Genomic DNA, 26338 nt, shown 5'->3' with positions numbered 1-26338 from the left:
GTGCATCGAAGTCTGTTAATGTGGTTTAAGGCATGAGTTAGTTGCAGTTATAATACTGAGTTCTTCTGGGTAGTTCAACTCCAGGGTCCCCAATCCTCCCACGCCCAAGCTCTACTAATGTTAAGAAAGGGTCTATAGGGTTCCATTACCTCCTGGTTATGATATCAGACGTTTGTATGGCACTGCCTAGTTCAGGGAGAGATTCACACAGTGGTCAGGAGAGTGGGCTTCAGCACCAGACTGCCTGAGTCAGCATCCCACCCTGTGCTGACCTGGGCCAGTAGCCAGACCTCTGTGTGCTCAGCTTCCTCATGTGTTACATGGGGGTGCTAACAGGGCTACCCTGATAGGGTGGTTGTGAAAATTAATGAATTAATATGTGCAAAATGTTTAAAACAGTGTCTGTACACAGTAAGTGATCACCATTACTAATAAATGGCTTCCTTTCATATCATATGTTCCTTCCAGCAACCCTTCAGAAAAAGCGGGGCAAACCATGGTATGGTTCCATTTAATAGTATGTGTGTTAAAACTGAGATTTGAGGAGACAAAGAAACATGACCCAGAGGGAGTCCAGGTCTTCCAACTCCAAAGTCAGTTAACATTCATTTTATACTTACTCTGTGCTGGGCACAGGTGAATATGGATGGACGAAGTTTGGTAGAGTTCCCATCAGTGGTGGGCGGAGATGTGTTAACATGGAAATACAAGCCACTGACTGGAGAGAGGAACTTTCCTGATCAGTTATGAAATGGCACACTGCATGTTTTAGTAGCATCATGAAGTTGCTGGGCTCCTTGGAGACAGATGTATTCACTGAGGGTTTTAAAGCTATGACCCATGGATCTCCGAGGGTGTATGAACCTTCTGGAAGTTTCATGTAAAGTGTGTGTGTGTGTGTGTGTGTGTGTGTGTGTGCGTGCACATTTTTCTAAGGAAAAGAGTCATAGATGTGACCAGATTCTCAAAGGTGCTGACATGCTTAAAAATAAAAACTCCTGTTCGAGAGGAACTTAGAGGTAATTTGTGAAAATTCTCATTAAGCAGCAGCCCATGTTTTGAGTGTGAGCTTGTGCACACACCTGGTGATGGGGAGACACTACCAGTGTAAAGGAGGAAAGTGATTTTGCTGAAGGCTCCTTCTTTTTGTCCCTGTAGCAACACTTTGAGATATTCTTCTGTGTAGGCATCACCAGTGACTTGCGGGGCCGAGGAGGTAGTTGACCTTGAGCTAATTATTTCACTGCTTAGAACCCTGTTTCCTCATCTATAAGTGGGGGGTGATAGCCTCTACCTCTCAAGACTCTTGGGTGGGTGGGTGGTTTTACCCCCATACACACAGCAGATGTAACAGGCCCCCGATGAATGGGAGCCCCTCCTTTGGCTCCAAGCTTCTATCAGATTCATCCCAGTAGACGTTCTTGGACAGTTGCCTTGATTTTTTTTTTTTTTTTTCTTCTCGTGCTTTCCCTCTTGAAGCAAGTTGCATCTCCTCCCCAGAATTATTCATATTCCATGTCTATGGCCTTTGTGGAGCACGCTTGTTTTCTGTCTTGCTCTTTCCATCTATTATGACATCTGGGGAAAGCCTGCCTGTTCTTCCTTATACGCTTCTATTCATTGAGTTATGCTCTGTTGTTTGATGTTTCCCCCATGCCTTTCATAATTGGCAAGTGATGTTTTGGCCCATTGTTCTCTTCTGTTAGAGGTGGGGAGAGAACAAAATAACACTGCTACCCTCACCCTTAGAAAAGGTAAATTCTGTGTTATTGCCCTCAAAAGCTAGCAAGCAGGTATTTCTGGCACTCATTTTCTATTTTAAATAAAAGAAGTTGTATGCACCAGCTAAGCCTGACTCTTAATTCAGAAGCATTAAAATGATGACAGCACTTCAGCCATTTCTGGGATCTGTTGTGTTGGTTCTCTCAGCCCTCCTGGGTAGAAGCACTGTAGCGGAGGCATGGGTGAGAGCGAGGGCCTGAGCTTGGGTGTCAGAAAGGTCTGGTTGTGGACTCCATCCCTGCCATGTGACAGCTGTGTGGCCTTGGACATGTTGTGTAGCTTTTCTGAGCTTTGGCATCTGTAACATAGGGAGTAGGGATAAGTATACTGTATAAGTTTACTGGGGCTGCTGTTACAAAGCACCACAACCTAGGTGGCTTAAAAAAGGGAAATCTGTTGTCTCACAGTTCTGGAGGCGACAAGTTCAAGATCAAGGTGTCAGCAGGGTTGGTTCCTTCTGAGAGAGGACCTGTTCCATGCCCCTCCCCTAACAGCTAGTGGTCTGCTGGCAATCTTTGGCATTCCTTAGCTAGTAGATTCAACATCCCTGCCTCTGCCTTCATCTTCACATAATGCTGTCCTTACGTGCATGGCTTTCTCTGTGTTCAAATTTCTCAATGTGACACCAGGCATATTAGATTAGGGCCCACTCTAATGCCCTTATTTTTACTTAATTACTTCTGTAAAGACCCTATTTCCAAACAAGGTTACATTCTTAGGTGCTGGAGGTTAGGGCTTCAACATGTATTTCAGGAGGACACAATTCAACTCATACAATATACCTAACACACAGGGCTGTCAGGATGGTTAGATGACACAGTCCATAAAAAGGGCTTCATGCAGTGCCTGGAACATAGTGAGTCCCAGGTAATTCTCACTTACAAATCTGGGAGTTTTTCTGGTCTTTTTTTTTTTTTTTTTCCTCTCGTTTTTCATCAACCCAAGCAGAAATGGAAATGGAAAAGGCAAAGCATAGGCCAGTCAAAACATGGAAGATTCTGCCATTTGACTCTTTATGTAGCTTGAGCTTCTATTAGTAAAAATAAATTTTTGTGTGTAAAAATACACAGCAACCTTCTGTTTTAGTCTAATCTGTGTTAATCATCTGAGAAGTTATCTTAAATATCAGAATGATTTTATTTGAGGGGAAACATTAAAACCAAAATAATTCTCAGATGGGCATTATTTTTTTCAGAAAATCAAAACCAACCCACTGTCTGAGAAAATATGTTATTGGAATCAAATAAGCTGGTGGAAAAATCTGCAGATTCCATGTACTGCTGTGGTATCTGAAACATAATTATCAAGCTTAAGTTAATTAGACTAATGCTCAGAAAATCTGGGCTGGCAGCTTGTGGTAAGTAATTATATTACTGATTAAAAATGCAATGCGCAGCAAGCAAAGGGAACTCCATTTGACACAGGCTGTGCTTATGTACAAGTACGAAGCCACGTAGAAGAGAGCACACAATGAGAAGGAACCTTGTGGAAACCAGCAGGCATCATGCCAAGCCTTCCACAGGGCGGGGTACAGCTGCCCACTTTACCCAGTGGGAGGTGTGCTGGTGTCACCACAGGGCCAGCTCAGAGAAGGGATCTGCCTTGGGTTCTCACTGGTTGACTGATTACTGAAACATACTCCAAACCACAGCCTGATGTTTCCGTTTCCTCTCAAGCTTCTCACTCAAATGATGGTTAGCTGTGGGACAGCCAGAGATCAGCTTCCTTGGTGATTTTCTAGCCTCTGGAACAATGAAATTGTCACTAATTATGGGTCACAAATAAGGGTAAGATGCCAGCCTTAGAGCAGGCACAAACATACCTTTCATTTGCCCCTCTGTTTGCTGTATGGCTTTTCTCTCCAGCTATCCTTGAAAGAGGGAAAATTATTGCTGTTGGGGATCTAGAGACAAAGACTGGGGTCCTCACCGTTTGTCTCTCTACCTAGGTTCTTCATAAGTTTATTGCACCATAAAAGTTTGATTAGATAAATATAGTTAAATATTCAGACTGATGAGGGCTACAAAGAAGTCTTATTTTGTTCTGTATCTTTTTGACAGTGTATGCCTCTGTTCCTGTCTTAGTATTATAACGTATGGTTTAGAGAACATAATCAAACCCTTATTTGAGGACTGAAGATAGGGTAATTGTCATCCTTCTGAATATCTGTTAAAGTTGGTTTATGTGGGCAAGCAGGCACCTCCTATGTGCCTAGCTTTGCTTTTGTAAGGTCATTGTTAAGGTGTTAGATTGAACCATATTATATTGATGCTTAGGAGGCCGAAGAAAGATTGGTTATTGCTATAGACATGGTTTTGCCCTCACAGAACGTGTAATTTAGTGGGGAAGATGGATAAATTAGAAGGCATGTACAGTAAACGTCCTTAAATGGAACTGTTGTGGAAAGTTCCACCTATTCCACCTTTGGGGGATCCCATGCAGAGAGAATAGTATGTGCAAAGGACTGGTGGTGAGAGACAAGGCAGGTAGTTTAGAAAACAACTCCTGCTTATATGGGATGGAAACAGAGAGTGCAAAGGTTGAGAGATGAGGATGAAATGATAAGGGTCCACAGTGCTAAAAAGCCGTGTCAAGGACCGATAATGTAGGACCAGAGCATTAGATGTCAAGGATTAGGAGACTGAGTTGAAACTTCCCTGGGCCATTACCTAGAATTCATTCAGTGTCTGCTTTTTAAATAAGAGAGCCTCCAATATATGCTTCTTCAGTTGTGATGGTCCAATTCAGAAATTAGATGCAGGCCACCCCTATTACTTTGTTGAGGTTTCTTTTTAGTAGAAAAACATGTTGAGGCTTTTCATCCAAACCTGTAGAAGACTCTGAGAATTTACCTGTCTCCTTGGTCCTTTGTTTCCTTCTCTGAAAAGTGAGGGTGACAGTATTGTTCCTGTGCCTACCCCAACACTGATCACGTAAGGTGTTGTCTGCAAAAGTGCTTTAATTTCAATACCTCAGTGTAGTTTCTGTGGCTTGGCAAATGTTAAATATTGTTATATGAAGAAAGAGAAAATATAGGTTAAGGGAGCAGGGCCCTGGAGTCCCGACCACCCACTAACTATAAGATCACATCTCTGAATCTTAACTTCCTCATTTGAAAATGGAAATGACAGCACCATGGGGTAGGTACTCTCATGAGGATTCAATAAGATCACGTTTGCACCAGCAGTTTGCACCTGTCACTCAGCACAGTGCCAGGCAGAGAGCAGGCACTCAATGGAGCTCCATTGATAATAACAATAGTAATATAATAACATAACATAATTATATCTTCATTATTCTTGAGCTCCCATCCTTTGCTGTTTCCACTTTCCTAGAGCAGAAAGGTCCCCAGCACTGGACTGAGGGCATCCCTTCTTCAGCCAGGGATAGCAGTCCATTTTTCTTAGGACAGTATTTGTTCCTTGTGATTTAGCTGCCTCTCAGCTGAAGTATTAATTCCTGAATCTGACTTCCTTATAAGTAGATGAATTGTACCTGCACCTGAGACACAAGAGACCATTTGCAAAGCAAAAGGACAGTTAATCAGTGGGGTGTTTTGCCTCTGGGGTGCAAAAAAAATCAGTGTGCCCGATTTAAAAAATTTTAATTTTGGTATCTGGTAAACACAGTCTGACAACTAATTAGGAACACTCACAGATTTTGGACTAATGAATTGGCTCCTAGGTTTCAGTCTAATGTCAATGAACTGGAGTCAGTTATCGCCAACATCAAAAATTAAAGAGGGAGAAATAATCAAAATAACTTGGTAATTAATTACTTTTTTCAACATCTTGTGCATATTTTCTACCCAGTATTCTGTTTGTTGCAATCCGTATTCTGTTTGTTGCCCCAATTGTAGACAGCAGGAGTGGAGATAGAACTGCAAAGCCCTCAAAACAGTCTTGGAGTGGAAACCAACATAAACAAAAGGACTAAAAGAGATTATGAAGTGTGGATGGCATGTGAAATTTATATTACTACTGTAGATATGTTTATTAAAATCTAGGCAAGTATTACCTTTGCTTCAGAAAAAAGACATAAGAGCAAATTTATGGAGAGGAGAACGTTTGGATGACCATCTCACAGACATAAAGCTCTTATGGCAGAGCAGTTTTAATTAAGAATAGCATCCTGTGTGAAATATTATACCAAAAATTGATCCTAGGGGGGATTCAGTGAAAGGATACATCAATTTCAGACATCTTAAATCCAGTTAATAACTACAGTGCTTTTACACGGCAAATTCTTATGGAGGTTCTTGGAGTGGGAGCTGAATTGCCATCATGAGAGAAACTGCGGTCATCCTAGGTTGTAATCGTGTGTGCTGCCCAAGAATGGTCATTTTTGTTTATTTTCTGTCATGGCCTGCTTTTCTTTAGTTATTCAAGTAGTTATGTTTAATGACTGAGTATCTGCAAACCCATCATCCAAAACAAAAGCTGCAGTTTTGATAATACCCTACATCTAACCATATAATCTAACCATATGAAAACCCACATACCAATCCCTTCCCCTATTCCCCCACACTGAGTTAACCAGCGTCCTGAATGCCATAGCCACCAATGCTTTGCTTTGCTTTGCTTCAACTATAGTTGTAGTCATCTCTGTATATTCCTAAAATGCCTATTTTTGAGTTGTTTTTAAACTTTATAAAAAAGCATCATGCTGCTTATTGTCTTTGGGGGATTTTTCTTATCCTTGATAATATATTGTTAAGATTTGTCCATGTGGGCTGGGTGTCACTATCAAACATTCGTTTTGCTCACTGTGTAACATTCTTTGGTGTGAATATATCACAATTAATTCAGCTGCTCTCTGATGGGACATTGGTCATTTCCAGATTTATGCTGTTTTAATCGAGCTGCTTTGAACATTCTCATACATGTCTTCTTGTAAGAGAAGATAATTAAATTAAATTGGAAGAATTAAATCGAATTAAAAGATAATACAAATATTTCCGTGAACTTCTGAAGTACCCTTATATATGTGCAAAAGTTTCTCTTGGGCAGAAATGTGGGAGTAGTATTGCTGGCTCATGGGATGTTATGAACATCAACTTTAGGAGGTAATGCTAAACTATTATCCCAAAAGATAGCTCCACCATATCCTCTCACCTGCAATGCCAGAGCAATCCAGAGGGTCCGTATCCTCTCTATCCCACAGTATTGCTAAATTTAGGTAGAGATCACACTCACCAACGTTTGAAAGTGATATTTTTAAATTAACTTGATCTTATGCTGGGTAAGAGCTAAAGGTAGGACTTATGAATAGAAGTTGGGGAAAGGATATTCAGATTCAGGGCAGAGAAGAAAGGTCTTCCTACACAGCTTGTCAATGAAGGATCAGACTGTCTCAGGGAGCATAAAATCCTCATCCCTAGAGCATCAGGCCATGACATGAGTACCTCTTGGAAGCAATATGACAGGAAGGATACAAATGTCACATGGGTGTGTAGACTAGACAGTTTTAAAGATCTGTGTCAAACTCTGATTCTAGGAATAAGCATTTTTCAAATAATGTTTCTGGACCTTTAAATAGATACCTGAAATCATAAAAGTTATTTCAAAGCATTTTTATCTTTTGTCATTTAAAAACCAACCAACCAACCAACCAGCCAAATTCCTTTAAACCCTTAAGCAGCACTGAGGTGAGATTAATTAAAAGATTAGGACTCTTAAAAGATTTCTATGGGATTTTCATTCATGAACTTATAACCCCCAACTATAGTATTTTCAGCTTTAATGGGAGTATCAAAGATACTAATTTTTTAAAAAATATCAAGCTATATCTCTCTCTCTCTATTTATCTATATCTGTATCACCCATGCTTGGCTCTTTCTCCAGTGCCTCTCAAGCATCTCAGTAATAAATAATTGGGAGGTTAGATGCACAGTAGGAAGCTGAGAAAGGTGAGAATATCTCTTTTCTAGCCTAATTCTTCAAAGTAGTCACAAGCCTGGCATTGCATTTCAATTTTTCACTGTAGTAAAGCTGTGTGTGTGTGTGTGTGTGTGTGTGTGTGTTATGGTCAATTACAGGGTACGTAAAATGAACAGTTGAACTCATAACAAGGAAATCTCAGTTTCCTTCAAGTATTCTGTTTTGTTTTGTTTTTTTAAGTGTTTGAAATCCTGTGTGACAAAGATCTGCTATCATGCATGGTAAGCTTAGCATTTCAGCCACATTCAAGGCTTTATGTCTTCATTAAAGAAGGTTTTGAATGGAATAGAGAGAGGCATTTGGGAAAGGTTGGCTCCTCATTTGTTTGTGCAACTCACACAGGCCAGCTCCATCAGAAATTAATGATTTGTAGGTAGCAGAGGGTATGTTACTTCCTGTGGTTGAGTAGCAGCTTCAGAAGGTACAGTTTTGTAATCAGAAGCATAATGATCATCTTGTAGAAAGATGGAATTATGACCAATCCAGCAGAGTGGTGAATACCCTTGGAATATAGATTTTATATTAGTCATTTTTTATCTGCCAACATGTGGGTCCTGGTGCTAGCCACCTGGCCAGATGGTGCTTGGGTTAGCTCTTTGAGCTCTGCCAAACATATGGTTAGAGTTTGGAAAGAAGCTCATGAGGTCAGCCTGCATCCTCGCTTCTCCATGGTGGGCAACACTTGTGCAAATGGCTTGCTGCTAACCTGCTTTTCTGTGGACAGTTTCCTATTAGCAGGGCCTGATGTTAAGGAGAGAACAAGGCCCAGTAAGTAAACATCGAGTCACGAAGTGGCATTGGCTGTGTTCAGAGGCAATGCTGTCCAGCTGTTCCAGGCTGGTCTCTCCACTTTCAGCTCGCTGAGTCTGGACTTATTATCTCTGTGCCTGATTAATCTCTGAACCTAGCACAAAGTAGGTGCTTTAAGAAGAATGATGTGGCTGAATGAATCATTCAGTCCTGCTCCCCTAGCACTTGTACCTCTAGTGCTACAGGGAAGAGAGATTTGCTTACTTCTCCACCTCATCTTTTATACTCTCTTTTCAAACTTCCGCCCTCTGCTCCAGTCAATTGCTTTCAGCCAGTGCATAGACTATGTGACACTTCTTTCCTTCTTCGGGATCCCTCTCAGCTTAATTCACCTCTTCAGATCAGTCTGTCCTGACCTTCCTTGTATTATCTAATGTAGTTCCCTCTGTTATTCTCTCTCATGGTTGTAATAGATTCAATGACTTGTTGATTGCTGCCTTCTCTCCTAGAATGTAAGCCTCCCAAGGGCTCTAAATGTTATCCAGCTTTCTCACTGCTGCACTGTGAAATACAATGTGTCAGCATGTGGTAGCCATATTAATCTTTGTTGAATAATTGAATATATGCTTCAGAGAAACAAGCTTCAAATGCTTGCGGATCTGGGTTGTACAAAGCCCGCACCTAGGTCAGCTTCTCCAAATGGGTTTTTTCTTGGTTGCTGCTGCCTGGAATATTGTGTTGAGAAGGATTCTGAGGCTGTATCTATGGTCATGCATTACTAGGTATGTGCCAATCAGCAACACCTTGCCCCAGCCTCCCTCCCCTGGTAGTGTGTTTGCTTAGCTACTTGCAAGGCAGACATTCCCCCTTCCTGCGGGAGAGGTATCTTGCCTGGACTGTGCTCTCAAATGCTGTATTTGGTGCCTTGGAGAAACGAAGCCATATGTAGCAGGAGCAAATATGAAACAAAATGTTCAGGAGATTCCAACAGAAGCAGAAATTAGCCCTATGCCTTTTCCCATTCTGTTCTGAGTACCAGGTTGACATCACTGTAGCATAAAAGGAGATTGCTCGTGTTCAGACACCAGCTGCTGAAACAGAGGGGGAAAGGGGTTTACCGAACATGACTGGCCAAGGAAATTGCTTTTTGAATAAATACTTATTTCTCCAAAGTTTTCATCACAAACTTCCCTTTTAAAAGGATGTTCATTTCATTTCTTAGTGAGCATGTTTTTAGAAAAAGGAGGCCTAAGGAAATCGCACTGATAGAAATATCTAGTGCCTGTTGCTACACCAATTCTCTACCCACTGGAAAACCAGTAGAGCCCAGATACAATGGAATCTGAGGTGAGGTGTTGGTGATCTGTGATCATTTACCAAGAATTGCCCCAAGATGCAATTTTCCCCTCAGAGGAGGCACCCCAGCTGGACCCCGATCCCAGCTTGGAGGCTGATTCCTATTTGCAACTGTAGTTTTGTTTTCTGTGCTGCTTTACCGCCCATGTTTTCAAAAATGTGAACCCAAGGAAAGTTCCTAAGAATTTACAGAGTGGGTTAAGGAGTGCACTAGGAGCCAGCAATCTGTCATATCCCAAGAAACACTGCTCCATATTAGCCAGGTGACGTTGATTGTACGATTTAAGTTCCCAAGAGACTTGGGTGTTCCATCTGGAAAATGGGAATGATAAACCTGCATAGCCAGTATTTTGGGAGGGAAGATGCAAGGTAGCAACCCATTTGACATATGCTTCTTAAAAACCTGCTACTGGTGTGAGATAGATACAGCAAGCAGTGAGTATACAAAGATGGATGTTACTGTGATTTGATCATTTCTACCATAAATACGGGAGCTAGACAGGAATTTTTCACCAAATTAGATACTGTTGAAGGCTTATTAGTATTTGAGGAGCAAGGAATTTCTGAGTGAGTGCAACTGATTTCTCTACTGAGCCCTGGTAGTCAGGATTTTGCTGTTACGGGATTTGCATATGAAATGCCAACCCCCACCGTTAGGCAAGAAGAAGAAAATTTTAGCAGTGGGTTGTCCAAAGAATAAGTCAAGTTTATACTCATTCTATTTCAATGATTCTCAAAACTACTAAATCCCCTATCAACTCCCTGGTAGCTCCTCACAGCCTGGTTCTGGAGTCCTGTTCCTCAACTGCCCTGATGTTGTGTTGTAAGAAAGTTCTACATGGTAGCCAGCCAGGAAACTGTATGGCAGATCCAGGAGGCTCTGTCTGGGGTTATTTTTCTCAGATACTCATTTTAGGATAGGCTTACTGATTGCCTTCCTGACAGGAAGTGACTCCTTTGAAGTCTTAATTGAAATCAACTCTTCTCAGGACCAGGAGCTGTAGTGGCTCTTTTCTGAGTGGCTCCTAACAAGCTTTTGATGTAAAACTGCAAACTTTCATGTCCAATCAATTAAAGCGACTTTTTGATGGCAGATGTGCATTCCAGCAAACCTAAAATGCCCGTCTTGGTTTGTAGAGGTTTTATAGGATGCAATGGGATGCTCTGAAGATCTATCACAGTACAGTTCGTTGAGTAATATCTGGTCCAAACTGTGATGCTGGCAAAGTCTCATTTGCTGCTTTAGCAATTGGCTTGACAATGTGATACTTTAATGTATAATTGGATAAGCAATTGGTTTCTGTTATAGTACAGTAGTTTGGCATAATTATTTTCCAGCACTGTGATTTTCTAGTTAATAAATACTTTTGGGGGTTACAAATTCTTAAACATCAACACTCTATACTCCTTGAAAGTGGGATGCCACTAATTAATATAAAAGCTTACTTCAGCATTTTGGCCCCACAGGCAGAACTAAAAAAACTTCATTATACTCAAGCAAGTTATGCTAAAGTCAGAGCTTTGGCAATTAATCAAATGATTAATGCTCCATTGATTACCTGAATTTCTCTCCCTAAAAGGGCAAAGAATTGGGCTTTGGAACCTTCACAGTGAATAGAGGGACTCAAAGGTAATTTGTTTGCACTTAGAGGCTTCACAATCTCATGTTTAGTCCAAGGCTCCAGCTCACAGGATCCCTCAGATAGTAAGAAGGGAGGCAATGGACATATTTACATACAAAGAAATCGATGAAGAACTTCAGGGTACTAAGGACACAGAAGTGGCAGCAAGAGGTTGGTGTTCCATCTTCTGCCTCAAGTGGAGAAGGCAAGGGGTGATTCATTAGGCCACAGAGAAGGTCCAGAATGGGTGACAATCTGCTTAATAACCAGCACATAGAAAAAGGACACTCAATGTCTGGCACAAAACGTGTGCTGAAAGAATGGGGGGTAAGGATGCTACAGAAAGTGAGAAAGCATCCAGAGTCATGAAGTACAACTCACTGCCAATCAGAAAGGTCCAGGAAGGCTTCTGGGGGAGCTTGGGAAGTGTATGATTGACGAGAGGGAGAAAGCACATTGGGCAGGCATGGAGTCATTTTCACACTGGTTCTGCAGCGTTGGCAGCGGGGCCAGGATCCATGTGAGCTTTAGAGCCAAGTGCCAGGAAGAAAGCTCTCTACAGGGAGGGACCAAGCCCCTCTCACTCACTAACCACCACTCTAGTTTATGGGTCAACTGAGCCCTTCCTTACCTAGTCCACCCCAGCTCCCATTATTTCTCCTCTGACTGCTGCAGCAGCTAGCATGCTGTCCTCTAATTCATTCTCCAGCCAGCCCATTCTGTATGAAAAGTTATTCTAGTCCTTTTACTTCCCTGCTTCTAACACTTTATTTAATATCTTCTCATTGCACCAAAAATAAAATGCAAACTTCTTAGCCATACCCACAGGCTAAAAAGGATCTGCTATCCCACCTAACATCTCTCCTCTCCTTCTCTTCAAACCAGCTACTCACCCACCAAAGCTTCCTTTCTCTGGGAAGCTCTGCTTCTGCTTGAAATTCTCACCCTCCCGCTCTTTGCTTAACCAACTCCTCCTCATATTCACAGCTCAATTTAAATGTCACCTCTTAAAACTGCTCTACCCAACATTCTGCTGTCCTTGTAGATCACTATGCTCTGTTTTTCTTCGGAGCTCTTATAACAGGAAATTATTTTGACTCCCAAGCATCTGTCAAAAAAAAAAAAAAAAATCTGAAACCTTCTATAGTTCAGTCCAATAGAAACTGCGACACCCACGTGCTGGAAGGCCCCACGTCAGCCTCACCTCCTCCCTCCCGTGGGCCATTGCCCAGGGTGCTAATGCCATGTTTAAAGCCGTATTTCCCACACTGTTTATTTCCTAAAATTTTCAAATTGATTCTTACTTTTAACTTAAATAAACTTACTTTGAAAAGAGACTTCAAATGACTTGCCAAAAGTGGCAGATAACCTAAAGATAAATATGATCCAAACAAGACAATCTTTTTACATTCTCACTAGAGTTGGGATGGCTCCTCTCTTTCTGAGAGAGGTCACGTTGGTACCACGTGAAGGACATACTAGTCCCAATGGAGACTTTCTTCTTCATCAATCAGAAGGACTGATGATGGAATAACGTTCTCTCAACAGGATTCACAGCTGTTTGTAGCTTTGCACTTGTAGGACTGGGGAGCATCTTCTGGGCCGTGGAGGTGTGTATCCTGTCTGTAACGATGGAGTGTTAAGGCTTCTTAAAATGGCAGCTCTGTTGACATTCTGATTCATGGTTAGCAGCTGCCTAGAAGTCCACATTAGGATTCAATAAGTTGGTGAAGCAGGCTATGGGCACCAGTCGCAGGAAAACTGGCACATACATCCTGTGTTTGCTGAATCTGTTCTCATTGCCCAGGATCACCCTGTCCCTAAAATCCCATTTCCATCTTTTAGGACCAGTCCAAGTCCCTGATTTTTTTTAATACTCAAACACAGACCCCCATTTTAGCAAGTATTATTTTTTCTCTCCCTCAGATATTCTGAGAATAGTGTGATCGAACTTCTAGTCCAGTACTTATGCCAGTCTGACTTGTATTAAATTATGTATGTAAGAATCTGTCTGCCCAATTGAGTGGTAAAACCCCAGAAGGCAAAGATCTTTGGCTTATTCCTGTTTATATCTTTCATAAGCCCTAGAACCAAGCCTAGAATATATCATGTGCTCAACATGATATATTAGTTGTATTGAAAGTAGTAACAGAGAATCAGATCTAAAAATATTAAAGATTTACTTTCCTATTCAATGCAATTCTTTTCCTTTAGAGACTTTATTTATATAAACTCCAGTAAACAGAACCATCAACACATAAGAAATGGTTTATTTAAGCTCTCTGCTTTGTATATTGCTTTATAAAACTGATAACAGTGAAATATATATTATTTTGTAATAACACCCAAGTTTACATTCAGCCACTTGCTTCTTTAAGAAGAGCATTAAATTGGTTTTCCCCTTTTTGAAGACAATTTGGCATTTTACTACAGGTCGGTTCCAAATTCTGAAAAACTTTTAAATTATTGCGAGTCATTCCTCCTACTGTATTCCATTACAGAGCTACAAAAATGTCAATAGCCAAGGCAGTTTGAGCATCACATCAGGGAATTAATCATTACCTCACAGCCTTGTGATAACACACTCAATGCACAGGAGGGAGCATAATGTCAAAATCGACACGTATTGGTGCTTTCATCAGAAATCCTGTTAACACTACCTTCCCCAAAAATCATTTCAAGCAGATAAAGCGGGATGACTGCAGACACATTTTTACATCTCTTTTCAAAGCTGTATAGAAACAGAATTCACTTGGAGGAACCGTCACAAACTTCAATCTGTTGAATGTGAACAAAGACTTTGGTACAAGTTTTTGCAAACTTTGTCACTGTGGCGTGCCTCTTCCTCCAAAGAACAAAGTGTCTGTGAAAACCATTTCAACTTTCGTTGTTGCATCAGCAGGGAATGAATATGTATTCCTTCAGCGTTGGTGCTGAGCTTTTACACAGTGAGCTGAATCACACTGTAGTGCATCAAATCCCAGACACCGTCAGTTGGAAGTGCTGTTATTGTCTGTAATACTAAGAAAGAAAAATAATTCGAATTAAATGATGATACACTGCTGGTTATGGGACACATTTTGATTTCAGACATGTTAAAATATGAAAATGTGTATCTTAGACCGGATGAACTGTGGAATTAAGATAGTGCTGGTGATTTGCACTTCATGCAATACTAATAAGTCCTAGACTGCACAAAATGCTAACCTTGAATTTTATTTTTCTGTGGATGATCTCTTCTGTTTTTTCCAGGATTCACAGCTAGGCAGGTTGGGAACAGCCCAATTACTGAATGCAAGCGAAGAACTTCCTGTAGTGCCTTTCTAAGAGGTCTCCTAGGTCAGGTTGCCAGATAAAATATGGAAAACCCAGTTAAATTTGAATTTCAGATAAACAACAAATAATTTTTTTAGTATAAGTATGTTCCAAATACAGTATGAGACATACTTATATTAAAAAAAATAATGAGTATCCCTAATTTTTATTTGCTAAATCTGGCAACCATGCTCTCAGGGTACTTTTGGCTGCCATTGACCTTTATTATATGCTTTTACTGTAGTATCTTAACTTTTACTTGGGAGAAGCCTCCATTAACTCCTTACAGTAGCCCTGAGACTTAGGGATTATTTTAGAACTCAAGGAGCTAAATTTCGTCCCCAGACTTGGATGCCCCATTAGAATTAGTTGGTTTGGATCTGAATTCTGATCATAACTTTTAATCCTTTTACAGGGTAGTTAGATCCAAAAGACACAGATCATTGAGAAACCTGAAGATAGTAGAAGTACTTTTACTCCTGGAAATGACCTCTGTGGAGTGGTTCGTGTTCACTGTCATGGGGTCAGCGTATCTATCTTAAAAATAGCAATGATGATAATAATAGTAGTAGTAGCAGCGGTAGCAAATACTAAGTACTGCTTATTATGTGTCAGGCACATCACTGCTCACAACTCTTTTACTACTCTCATTTTACGGAGAGGGAAGCTGAGGCACGAAGAGGTTAAAGGCACTTGTTCAAGTGAGAGCCTAACCCTGCTCTCCTGGGAGATCCCTTGTCAGATGCTCCTTAGATAGTCTTCTCTTCCCCAACACTCTTGATTATAACACTGTTTGTTTATGAAGTCAATGTGTCTCGAAAGCCTTTGGAACTAGATTAGCCCTGCCCAGCAACCTTCCCACTCGGTAATCTCATTCTCTAAGAACCAACCATTTGATGTCTACCATCCCTACCTGAATGCCCCAGGAGGACAGTAAAAGGGTTCCTCTGGTTCAGTGTTCTCGTGCTAGGGCCAGCCCCTGGCACTACAGGGACAGATGAAATATCTGACATGTGAATAAGTCGTCACCGCCTTTCCCTGTGGCAGCCTAAAGTGTTCTGAGAGGTTCGTCCAAAACAAAACTACTTCATTAAAGCTTGCCCAAGACAAATAGTGCCTTTTGGGTGTGCTGCTATTTAAACTCTGTTAGCCAGGCAACAGGTTGCAGCCACAAGGTGGATTGCTTCAGGGAAGCAGACTTTACTCCAAACTGCAGCATGTTTAATATCCATGTCACTTGGGTGGCTCTTTCAGGACACGAGTCTTGCACAACAGGGCCTTTCCCGGGCTCTCTATTTCCTGCAGAGACTGAAAACTCTTTCAAAGGCTCCTGAACTGGATCAGCATCTTAGTGTTGCTGAGACAAGCCCTGTGGCCCAGGCACCCCTTTGATAGAATGTAAACAGAACAAAAGCAGTTCTAGAGCAGCATTTGCCAAGGACAGTGACACTGTTGACAGGGCCACAAGCAATGGGCTTAAAGGCAAATGTATCATTTCTGTATGTGTGTGGGCTTTATCCACACACACACTGTTCCTGAATACAGTGCCTGTATTGAAATTGCCTGAATTTTCTTTAACATCCCCATTCCTGGGCTGCCCCAGACCAATTAAATCAGAATCCCTGGAATGGGTTTTATTTTTCAGTTTTCCACATGATCCCAGTGGAATCATATTTTGCAAATATGATCAGTTTTTGTTTTATTTATTTCCTATTTCCCATAAACAACTTCTAAGCATTAGCACAATGTTACTATCTATAAGGCATATGACAATAACAGGCGGTGGTCTAATAACCAGGAAAAGATTAATGGTCACAGGCTCTAAATTATTTGGATTCATCTCTAAAGTATAATCTGTGTTGATGGAGCCACTTAATGCTTGATTTCTGTCTTCTAATGGCAGTACCAGAAGTGGGAAGGCTATATTTTCTGGGCTTTGCACAGTTCTTTGTCATCCTATTGAATTGTTACAAGATGGATTTATAACAGACCTAAAGGTAGTATCAAGATGAAAATTAGTTCTTGAGTAGAAGAATAGCAATCCCATTTGACTTGCCTGTAGCAACTGCATCATATCTGCCTCTGCAAGGAAGGAAATGACTTGTTAATGTGGTTTTCTTTCCACTAAGGAGAATTAAATCTATGTGGCAAAATGTAAAACCAGCATGCTGGCAGCCAAATTCTGAACAGAAGATCCATGACCCTCATAAACATATTTGTGGCTGGGTTATATGCTAATGAACCTCATTTAGGCTCTGACTTACCCTGAGTGGAAATACAGCTCAGCTGGAGAGTGAGGCTATCTTTCTCTCACTGTTTTGCCTTCTGCATCAAAAAGTTTGCTCTGAAATATGGGGAAACCTCTATCTGCTGCAAGCTGCCAGGGTGGGGGGGGGGGGGGTCTCTGGGTTAGATTTAGAGGGTTTTGGTCCTGAGAAAGTTTTAATTGATAGACTTTTTGTTGAGTTTGCAAAGCAACTGACTGTTGTGTGAATATACCTGGTGGAGTGGAACGGTAGCTGTGGAATTGTTCACTTTTTAGGGACACTGTAGTACAGATAAAAAGGCAAAAGTTGTTGGGGACAACCCTGGCACCAACCACTACCTAGCTGGGTGATCTTTGACAAGTGAATGAATTTCCTCCTTGGTAAAATGGGGTTAAGTAGTGCCTGCCTTATGGGTTATTGTAAGAATTAAATGAAATAGTCCACATCAAAGAAACTTCCCTTCACATCATAAAAATAGCCATCATTCGTGCTATTAAATCGTTCATCTCTCTCTCAAAGGACATAACACAAAATACTATGCTGTGCATTTTACAATGTATAGAGCCACATACAGGAACAATGAATTTAGTTAGTAAAATTGAATTGCGATAGGAAATGAAGGGGGGAAATTGTGCTCCTCTAAGAAAGAGTTCTGAAAACGTCTCTCTGATAGAACTGAGGTTTTGTTCACTCCGTATGTAAATTGAGACATGTACAAATTTTTTTAAAAAATGATTCAGTTGACTACAACCAATTGTTAATTTTTCAATAAGTTATTTTCTCAATTTTTTTTTTTTTTTTTTTTTTTTTTTTTTTACTATTTGCCTGCTTGAAGCCTCTTTTAATGAAAATACAGTTACTCATTTCTTAGTACTCATGGCCTTTGTATTGTTATCATAAATTTGCTTGAGCTATTTTGATTCACTGAACAAAACTGCTCCAAGCACAAATAAGAGAAGCTAAGCCAAAGAAAGTAGTAGGTGAGCCTTCAGAGCCTGGGAGGTAAAATAAATGAATGATGCCTGTCGAGCATAAGAAAATTAGACAGTGGTGGGGGTTATGGTGAATGGCAGAATCCGCCCCCCCAATCTATGACCACCACTTCCAGCCTCAGCAGACAGTTACAAGGCAGCAAATGACCACATTGTAGCCTAACCTAGTTATTTTATTAGAGAAGCTGGAAATACGTATTCTTATGTAGAATCTCTCCCTTTTCAAATTTTGGCAACTAATGCAATTAAAAGGCACACACACATATATCTCCTGGCCTCTAATTTGCAAATTCTATTCAGTCCTCCCCTCCTCTAACATTTGTTCAAGTAGATTCCACGAACCCATTAATGAGCTTAACCTATTTTTTCTCCAAAGCTCCAAAAACATGACAAAGAAGAGGAGGACTCCCCAGGCTCTTGGAGATCAGAGGAGGAAATGGCGGTAGAAGCTGCAACATTGAGGGTCTACTTTCAGTGACAGGTAAAAACTGTGTGCTTCATCTTCACCAAGACCCTCACGTGGGCCTTGGCAAAGAGGCTTCCTACTAAAAATGGGGATGCAAAAAACAAAAAGCTGGAACAGAGAAAACCCCGGTGCTTGAGGGATTTATTCCCAACCTCCCTGTCCCCTCTTCCTCCCACTCTCTCCACTTCCTTCCATGCCAGTGTAAAGAAAAATATAACTTTAACATGCGCAATTTGCACTGCAATCAAGCAAGAGGAGTTTATTCCAGCATGCTGGGGTCACTCAGCCAGCTCCTCTCTCTTCTAGATGTTCCCCTCCAACCCCATCATCTCCACACAGCAGATAGTTTGTAATTAAAACCTAATTGTTTAAAAGGTCAAAACGCCTTTGAGGGTGTTACTTTGCCCTCAGGCTCAAGCCCCAGATTCTTTGTCCATCTGCAAGACTCTGGGAACCAGCCTTTCTACCTGCCATCATTTAAGTCACACCCAGGCCTACTCCTTTCTTCCTGGGAATCTTCTCCCCAGTTACTATTTGGTAAATTGCCCTTGGTGTTTCCCTTTAGCTTTGGCTGCTAGGAAGCTCAGGCCCGAGAGAAAGGTCAGGACTTGATAGAATTTTCTCTCCGCATTAATGATGTTTAACTGTTGGGAGATCTTAGGTTGAAGAATCTGGTAGAAAGACAGCTTTAGCCAATCTCCTGTTCAAAATGCGTCTCCACACAGGATTTTATACAGCATCAAGGGGCTCATGAATCTTCTGAAATCTGTTCATAAATAGGGTTGTGGGACATATCTAAACTAAAAAAATAAAAATTGTAGTTTATCTGAAATTCAAATTTAACTGGCATCCTCTCTTTTATCTGGCAACTCTGTTAATAAAATTCCTTAGGGATTATGAACCCCAGGTAAAGATCATCTCCTTTAAATAGTTTCTTTTTCCTTTTTAGAATTAGATAACTCTAAACTAAAATTAGGCAATTTTTCATGTGGCCTGTGAATAACTATGTTCATGTTATAAGTAAGTTGCCGAAGTACGTCAGCAATAAATTAAAAATGAAATTAGTGAACAAATACTAGTAGCAACTGAGTTATGTAAAATAGTATCAACCACTTAGTGATTATGATTTTTAGCTAGAAAAATACATTATATTCTGATTTTACTTAGAAATACGTCTTTACTAGATAGTTTAAAATATATGTGCATTTCTTGGCCTTTCTCTCCTCAACCCCTTTTTAAAGTACTGTAATTAAACACCCGGAGTACCTCTTCTCCACTGTTGCTCAGTATGGTTCTGTGCTCAGGCCCTTTCATTCTTACGCTTATTTTATTCTACCGTGTCATTGGTTTGTCAGCTCTGCCCTCAGGAGCCTGAAGGGCTACAGCCTGCTGAAGCAGAAGCTGTCTCTCATATTTTATTTTTAACCTTTTCAACAGTTCACCTTTTTTTTTTTTTTTCTTAGGATCAAGTTAGTTTACTTAAGAATATAGGCCTATGGGCATGACTGCAAACCTCTTTCTATTTCTCTTCCATAAGCCAGTGTGTCATTTGGGAGTGCCCTGTTCGAATGGGGTCACAATTCTTCGGATTTCCTAGGCTGAATTTCTTCTCTGGGTTTCCTGTGCAATGGGTAGTTCGAGGTAGAGGCACAAAAAGCTCTAGGCTTTTTCTTAGGCTTGCTGAATTGTAGGATTCTGTCGCAGAATGCATTTTCTGACACTTTGAGAAGATCTAAACTTATTACCCAAGTTTCCTGTATGCTTTGCTTTGTCAGTTTTTGCTTCTGTCTTGCCTTGAGGCCTGACATCTCCTGTCTTCCAGGTAAATCCACTTGCCAGGAAGATAGTCACCCTACGTTGTTATACAAACTATTGCCACAGTGCCTGTGCGTTTTCTAGTTAACTAAGATTCATACTTCTGTAAGGGTTTTTGTTTACAGACCAAACAAATCACTTCAGTCTTCTCAGCAGTCAGATGTGGGAACTGATACTAGGAGGGGTAAAATAGATTACCCTGTATCACACAACTAGTAACTTAGAGGCAAGGGATTAAATACACTTCCCTTTAGCGACAAAAGAGAAAGGAAATATTCTTTTTCTTAGGAAACTTGATTATTGGGTTGATCCACCTGGTTCTTTGACACCCACCCCCTTCCCTTTTCAAAATGCACCTACGCACTGAATTTTTATACAATGTTAAAGCAGTTCATGGAATTTCTGAAATTTGTTAATAAATAGGGCAATCATGCAATATTTGGATTCACCTAGACTTAGAAAATTATTCATTATCTGAAATTCAGATAAACTTGGCCTCTGCCAGCTTTTTTGACTATACCCTTAGCAGCAAGTCAGTCTGAGGCAGAGCAAGCTTAAGGACTTTGGTGATGCTCACCGTGCAAGACTGCACAATTCTCAGCATGCGCAGAGGCAGGCATGACGGGGTTCAGCCCTGGAATTGGTAACAATAGCCAACACTTACCGAGAATTTACGAGATGCACGTTCTATTATTATCCTGTCTTGCAGGTGATAAGAAAACTGAGGCTCAGCGATGTTAGGTATTACTCCAAGGCAAATGGTTAATAAGTGATGAAGCTCAGTTTTGAACCCAGGCAGTCCAACCCCAAAGGCCATTCTCCTCGTCTTTGTATGGCCCACCATACTGAAAGAGCTCACTTCTCCAGCCAGTTCCTTCTCCCTGTCCCAGCTCCCCTTACACCATCCAAATATTCTTTTTGGCCTCTCTAGTTCTGCTGTGAGGACCTCTGTCTCATCCCCTGCTGGACGTCCTTGCCACCTTGCTATTGCTACCCTCTCCAGCAACTACATCCCTGGTCACACCGCAGCCAGATAGCAGCAACTAAAATGGGTCCCGGCTTTCAACAACTTACTTCACTGTACTTGCAAGGTTTTCCAGACCCTGCTGATTCCTGCCCAGGCTACTCTTCCCTCTTTTCTCTACCATCTGACCACAACCTAAGTAATATGACCTCAAGTGAATACACGTCTCCCAAATTTCATTCATTCCCATTTTCTCATAATTTTTATCTTTGTGTACCACCTAGGGCATTGTTTACTTATTATTCACTTGATTACTTTTTAAATTTCAGTACTTTATTTTAAACCTTATATCTTCGCCTTAATGAAAAATGAATACTATTTGTAATTAGAAGTTAAGCATAAAAATAAATAGAAAAGAAAAACAATGCTGATAAATTCCAGCTCCAAACAGAGACTCTCTCCACTTGACTTATTCAGAAGGATTAAAAAAGAACATTCTACTCACAGATTCAATGTAGATCACTTAAAATTATCCAAAACGGGCATGTGATTCCTACCTTTGGAGAAAAGGTGGCCAGAATTCAAACCCAGAGCAAGCTGATTCCAGACCTGCTCCAACCCCTAAGCCAGTAGTCCATCTTTTTCACCAGGCACGTGGAGTGAAAGAAAGTGAGCTGAGATGCTGGGTACTGTGCAAGCTTTATTAAAGAAAGAAATCTGCTGGGTTGTGCTCAGAGTGACACAGGGCCCAGAGCTGCCCTGAAAATGGTGGGCAGCACCAGGTGTGGGGGTGGTAGAGCTTATATAGTGCGCCAAGGGCTGGCTGATACCAGCAAGGAGGGTCATTGTGCTAACGTGGATCGGGGTAGAGAACTGCATCCTTGCTGAAGCAAAAGGGGTTTCTGTTTAAGTCTACAGGCTTCTCGTGAAGGAAAGGGCAGAGGGGAGGGGAGGAGGAGGGCAGTGCCATTTTGTACTTGGGCTTGTCTAAAGTGGCACTGGTTATGTTGCAGATCTATTATGGAGAAGATAAGGCACATGGGGGGAAACTAAAGAGTCAGTTTCCCCAGGGCTGATGAGTCACTGTTTTACACATGGCTGGAGAACACCAGGCAGGAAGCCATTCACAGAATCCCCCTGCCTCCCAGGGGCACACTTAGTCTCTAGGCTGATGGGATCTGTATGAAATGCTCCTTCTCCTGGGAGACCAACCCCAGCGCTTGCCCTCAACACTTTGCTGGCCATTAGTCTACCTTAAAAACCAGTAGACTGCAGAGAAGAATGTGAATACCTATATCCCGAGATGCCCTTATAGGAAAAGGCACTATGATAGGCAAAGAGCTGCTTTCAAGTTGAATGCTTGGTGTGGACATGCCTAGCCACTCTTGGATAAGTAGAAACCTCTGCTCTATATCTGACTATAAACCCAGATTAATCCTCAGCATGACAAGAGTGCCATCAGGACCACAAAGGTAAACATTCTAAAACTATAAACTGTCTCCTCATCCTCTTGAAGCTGTCAAGGCACCAACATTAGCTTAGTTGTGCAGGAGAATTCCCTTATCTTCTCATATCACCCTGCAAGAGGTGGTAGTGTTTTAGCCACTCTCTTCCTTTGCCTAGCAGAAAATGACTTTGAGTTGCAGTTTCTTAAGCAGTAGAGAAAAACAGCCATTGCCTTCACCATGCACAGGGAAGTCAGCAGGGCATGAGTTACCGAATATAGCTATGGTTTTCTCATTCTCTACCTGACGGATCCCTGATGGGTTTGGCAATCCTGTGGTTCTAAGAATGCAGCATCTACTCTCTGCTCAGGTCAATTTATGCACTGGCTCCCCACACACTAGGCTGAGCTCAGGGATGGGGTTTTGTGGTGGCTCTTGTAGTCTGTGTTCTAAATCGCAGATGATGGTACATCCACATTTCTTATCTAATGTTGCCTCCTTCCTGGAGCATGGTAATTCTGTATGCAGGTATTTGATACTTGGATTTGCTGCCTCTACACACCCGTGTAGGTTTGCCACTTAATTTGAAAGCAACAATGTGTGTACCAACGGGGGAAGGTTTTGTCATCTCCCTGTCCTCTTTCCCACCCCATGTTGGAATTGAGTGGGGTCTGTTGTTTGTAAAAGATGCAAGCATCATGCCTAACTCTGATGGAAAGTCAGAGCAGGGTAGGTTTCTACACCCTGTTGTGTCAGCAGAGTTCATTTGTAATTCATCAAACTCTCCTTTGTGCATGTTGTTTTTTTTATAGATAATTGGTTGCCTCTCATTGATTTGCAACCAAGTCAGCCCAAAACAGCATTATTAGTAGTTATAGATGTACCGTCAAGGCAAAATTTTGACACTGGCATTTTTGAAAAATCACCATAATTTCAGCCACTGGACCACACTTATAATCATGAACAGTATAGGTGGATGAGAGGGACAGGTTTTCCTATATAGCACATGTTCTGGTCTCTAAATTGTAGCTTTGAAATCTACCCACCAGCCTGGGAAAAAAATCTAACCTTCTCACAGAGGGTCTGCTCTCAGCACAGCAGCCTCTGATGACGAGTGCCCAGGAAGCAGATCTGGTGCTCTGATGTTTTCTTGAGGAGGGGCGGTTTTTAACTTCAGCCCCTTCAGTGATTCAATCCTGAACCCACTGGATAATCCCTATGCGGGGGCTCATCAATACCAAGGCAAGTGATTGCCAATATTCTTTCAGACGTCCCCAAATTGATACAATAAAAGATTTTCTTTAGCATGGAAGTACAAGAGAAGATGCGTCATTTAAGACTAAAGACACTTTAGTATGTTTAAAATCTCTTGGCCAGAAAAAGGACCCATTGTTTTGAAAGAATCAAGAAACGATATTTCAGCTTGCTGTTTCCTTCTCTCCAGTCCGTGTTTCTGTTGGATTGTGCTGCTTCTCTCTCCAGTCTTTTAGGATTACACTTCTAGAACCTGATTTCAGTAGCAAGGAGTTAAAGATTATTACTTAGATTATATAAATTTAAACTAAATCTCTATGGCCTCAATTGGGAATGATAAACCACAGAATCATAGAGACTTTAGAAATCATCAAATCTAATGTTCCATGAAATGACTTATTTTACCACAACTCAAAAGGCTGACCATTCTACTATATTTTAAAAACCTCTCTTTTTAAACATTCCATGAGACAGTCTAACCCCCATGGTTCTAAAATGGGTATTTAGTTCAGTTTAATTATTTTTAAAATGTCTTACCAAGATCCAGTTATCTCTAATACATCCTTAGGAGTTCAGGCAAAAGATTTCCATAGGCCATCGATGGCTGAAGAATCTGCAGAACTCTTCCTCTCAGACTTAGTTCTACTGGTAATAGAAAAATGACTAGTGTCTTGTAGTTAATTTTTAACTCTTATGAATCTTGGAACTATACGGTCCATCAGCACAGAGTCCTTTTCAGAAAAGTGTAACCCAAATTGCCAAAAATAATTTAAGAGTTTCATACTTTACTTATGTTTTTAAAAATGATAATATAATAAAATAAAGTCTATCATTATCATCTTTATCCTCATTTCCAGAAATGGGTAATCACTTAGTAATTTGCATTTTCCTGTGTGTCAAAAACCTTCTAAAACTTTTTACTCCCAAGACTCTTTTTTCTTTCTCTACTTGCCTCTCTCCACTGTGTATAGTCCTCTCCTTCTAGTTTTACTATTTGTCTTTGTCTCTGACAGAAGGGTGGGGGAGAGACTCTTCTAGAGGGCATGGGAGGTTAATATGAAGAAAGGCTATAAAAATTTACATTAATAATCTTTCATCTCATCACTTAATAATAACTAATGTTTATGCAGTTCACTTCATTCTGTGACTAAAATGTCCCCCAGCCACCACTTATGTAATAAGTGCTCCATTATTTTGACATGCCAGGGCATCAATCAAGTTATCATGTAGGTGCTCAACCTCGATTACCAGTGCAGGACACACTAGCAAAGTCATCCCTAGATTGTGCTCCTTCTGTTATTAATACTTCTCTGATGATCTAAAAGATAGTTCAGTATGTTCTACGACCTCCAATTCATCAGGAGTGGTGGGAAATTGAGACCATGTCTTATTGATTCAAGTAAAGTCCAAAAAAATGGAGAAAAGTGAGGACTGGGCTAAGGAGAGAACATCTTGAGAATTAAAATGTTATTATCTGTCCCAGTGGTGTAATTAGTAAAATTAGACTCCAGCCCAAACATATGGAATGTGTTCTCTCTTCCCTCTTGAGATATACTTTTTCTTCTTTTCTGCTTTAAGGGTAATCGAGTCAGAACATGCTCTTTGGAGAGGGCAGAATCTACAGAAAGATAGGGGAAGAGAGTGCTGGGGAAGCTATCCTTCTTGTGCCCAACTCTTCCAGGGTATGAATTCCTGCCACCCGCTCCTTGCCCTCTCCAGAGCCCGCTACACTGACTTGACTATTTTGGTTCAGTATTACCATTTTGCAGCCCTATCACAGGCCAAACCTTGCTTCCTTTACTAGAGCCTCATGTAAATAATCTAGAACCAAGGGAAAAACTCAGATATCAGGTCATGCTTTCTCTGGAGCAAACGTTTGTCTTGTGCTTTACACAGAGCTTTGTAGAATGTGCTTTGCAAAGAAAGAACTGACAAAACAGATATTATAGTTTTGTAAAAATTATGTTGCAGCCCCTTGCTTCCCCCAAAAAAGAAATCTATGTTTTTATCACTTGTCCTAGGCACCAGGCATATCTACCCCTAAGTGAAAGTATAAAAAGACACTCTGCAGTCTCCTAAGAATGATATCCAAATTGTCTGCCACTCTTGTTTTTACTCTCAGTGGATATGTCTTTAAATAACTTAAAGTGGCTCCCTATCAACAATTGCCACTTGCTCTCGGAACTTGGACAAGTCACTCCTTTGTGCCTCACTTCCCTTATATCTAGAAAGAATAGAGAAAGCATTTCACTTATATCCTAGGATTATAAGGATAGCACAAAACAACACATAGAAAACCATATTTTCCCTATGATTTCTATTATATTTTGAAGATGATAAATTATAGGGAGGTTTAGGTTATGAGAAATTA

General features: G+C 40.9%; 1 protein-coding gene across 5 annotated transcripts in view; it reads left to right on the top strand.

Moving 5' to 3' along the window:
* FHIT (fragile histidine triad diadenosine triphosphatase) overlaps window positions 1-26338 on the top strand; it is a 1434235-nt gene that overhangs the window by 1393301 nt on the left and 14596 nt on the right. For 4 of the 5 annotated variants that reach the window (XM_063115076.1, XM_063115077.1, XM_063115079.1 and 1 more), the window contains one exon: window positions 18400-18504. The exons of the other annotated variant lie outside the window; for it this stretch is intronic. In XM_063115076.1, coding sequence (XP_062971146.1) covers window positions 18400-18501 — 102 coding nt within the window. In that variant the 3' untranslated portion in view covers window positions 18502-18504. The remainder of the gene's footprint in view (window positions 1-18399; window positions 18505-26338) is intronic. 5 annotated transcript variants of the gene reach the window in all.

Source organism: Cynocephalus volans, chromosome 11 (genome assembly GCF_027409185.1).
Source record: "Cynocephalus volans isolate mCynVol1 chromosome 11, mCynVol1.pri, whole genome shotgun sequence".
Taxonomy (NCBI): Eukaryota; Metazoa; Chordata; class Mammalia; order Dermoptera; family Cynocephalidae; genus Cynocephalus; species Cynocephalus volans.
This window is presented reverse-complemented; position numbering and strand designations above follow the sequence as displayed.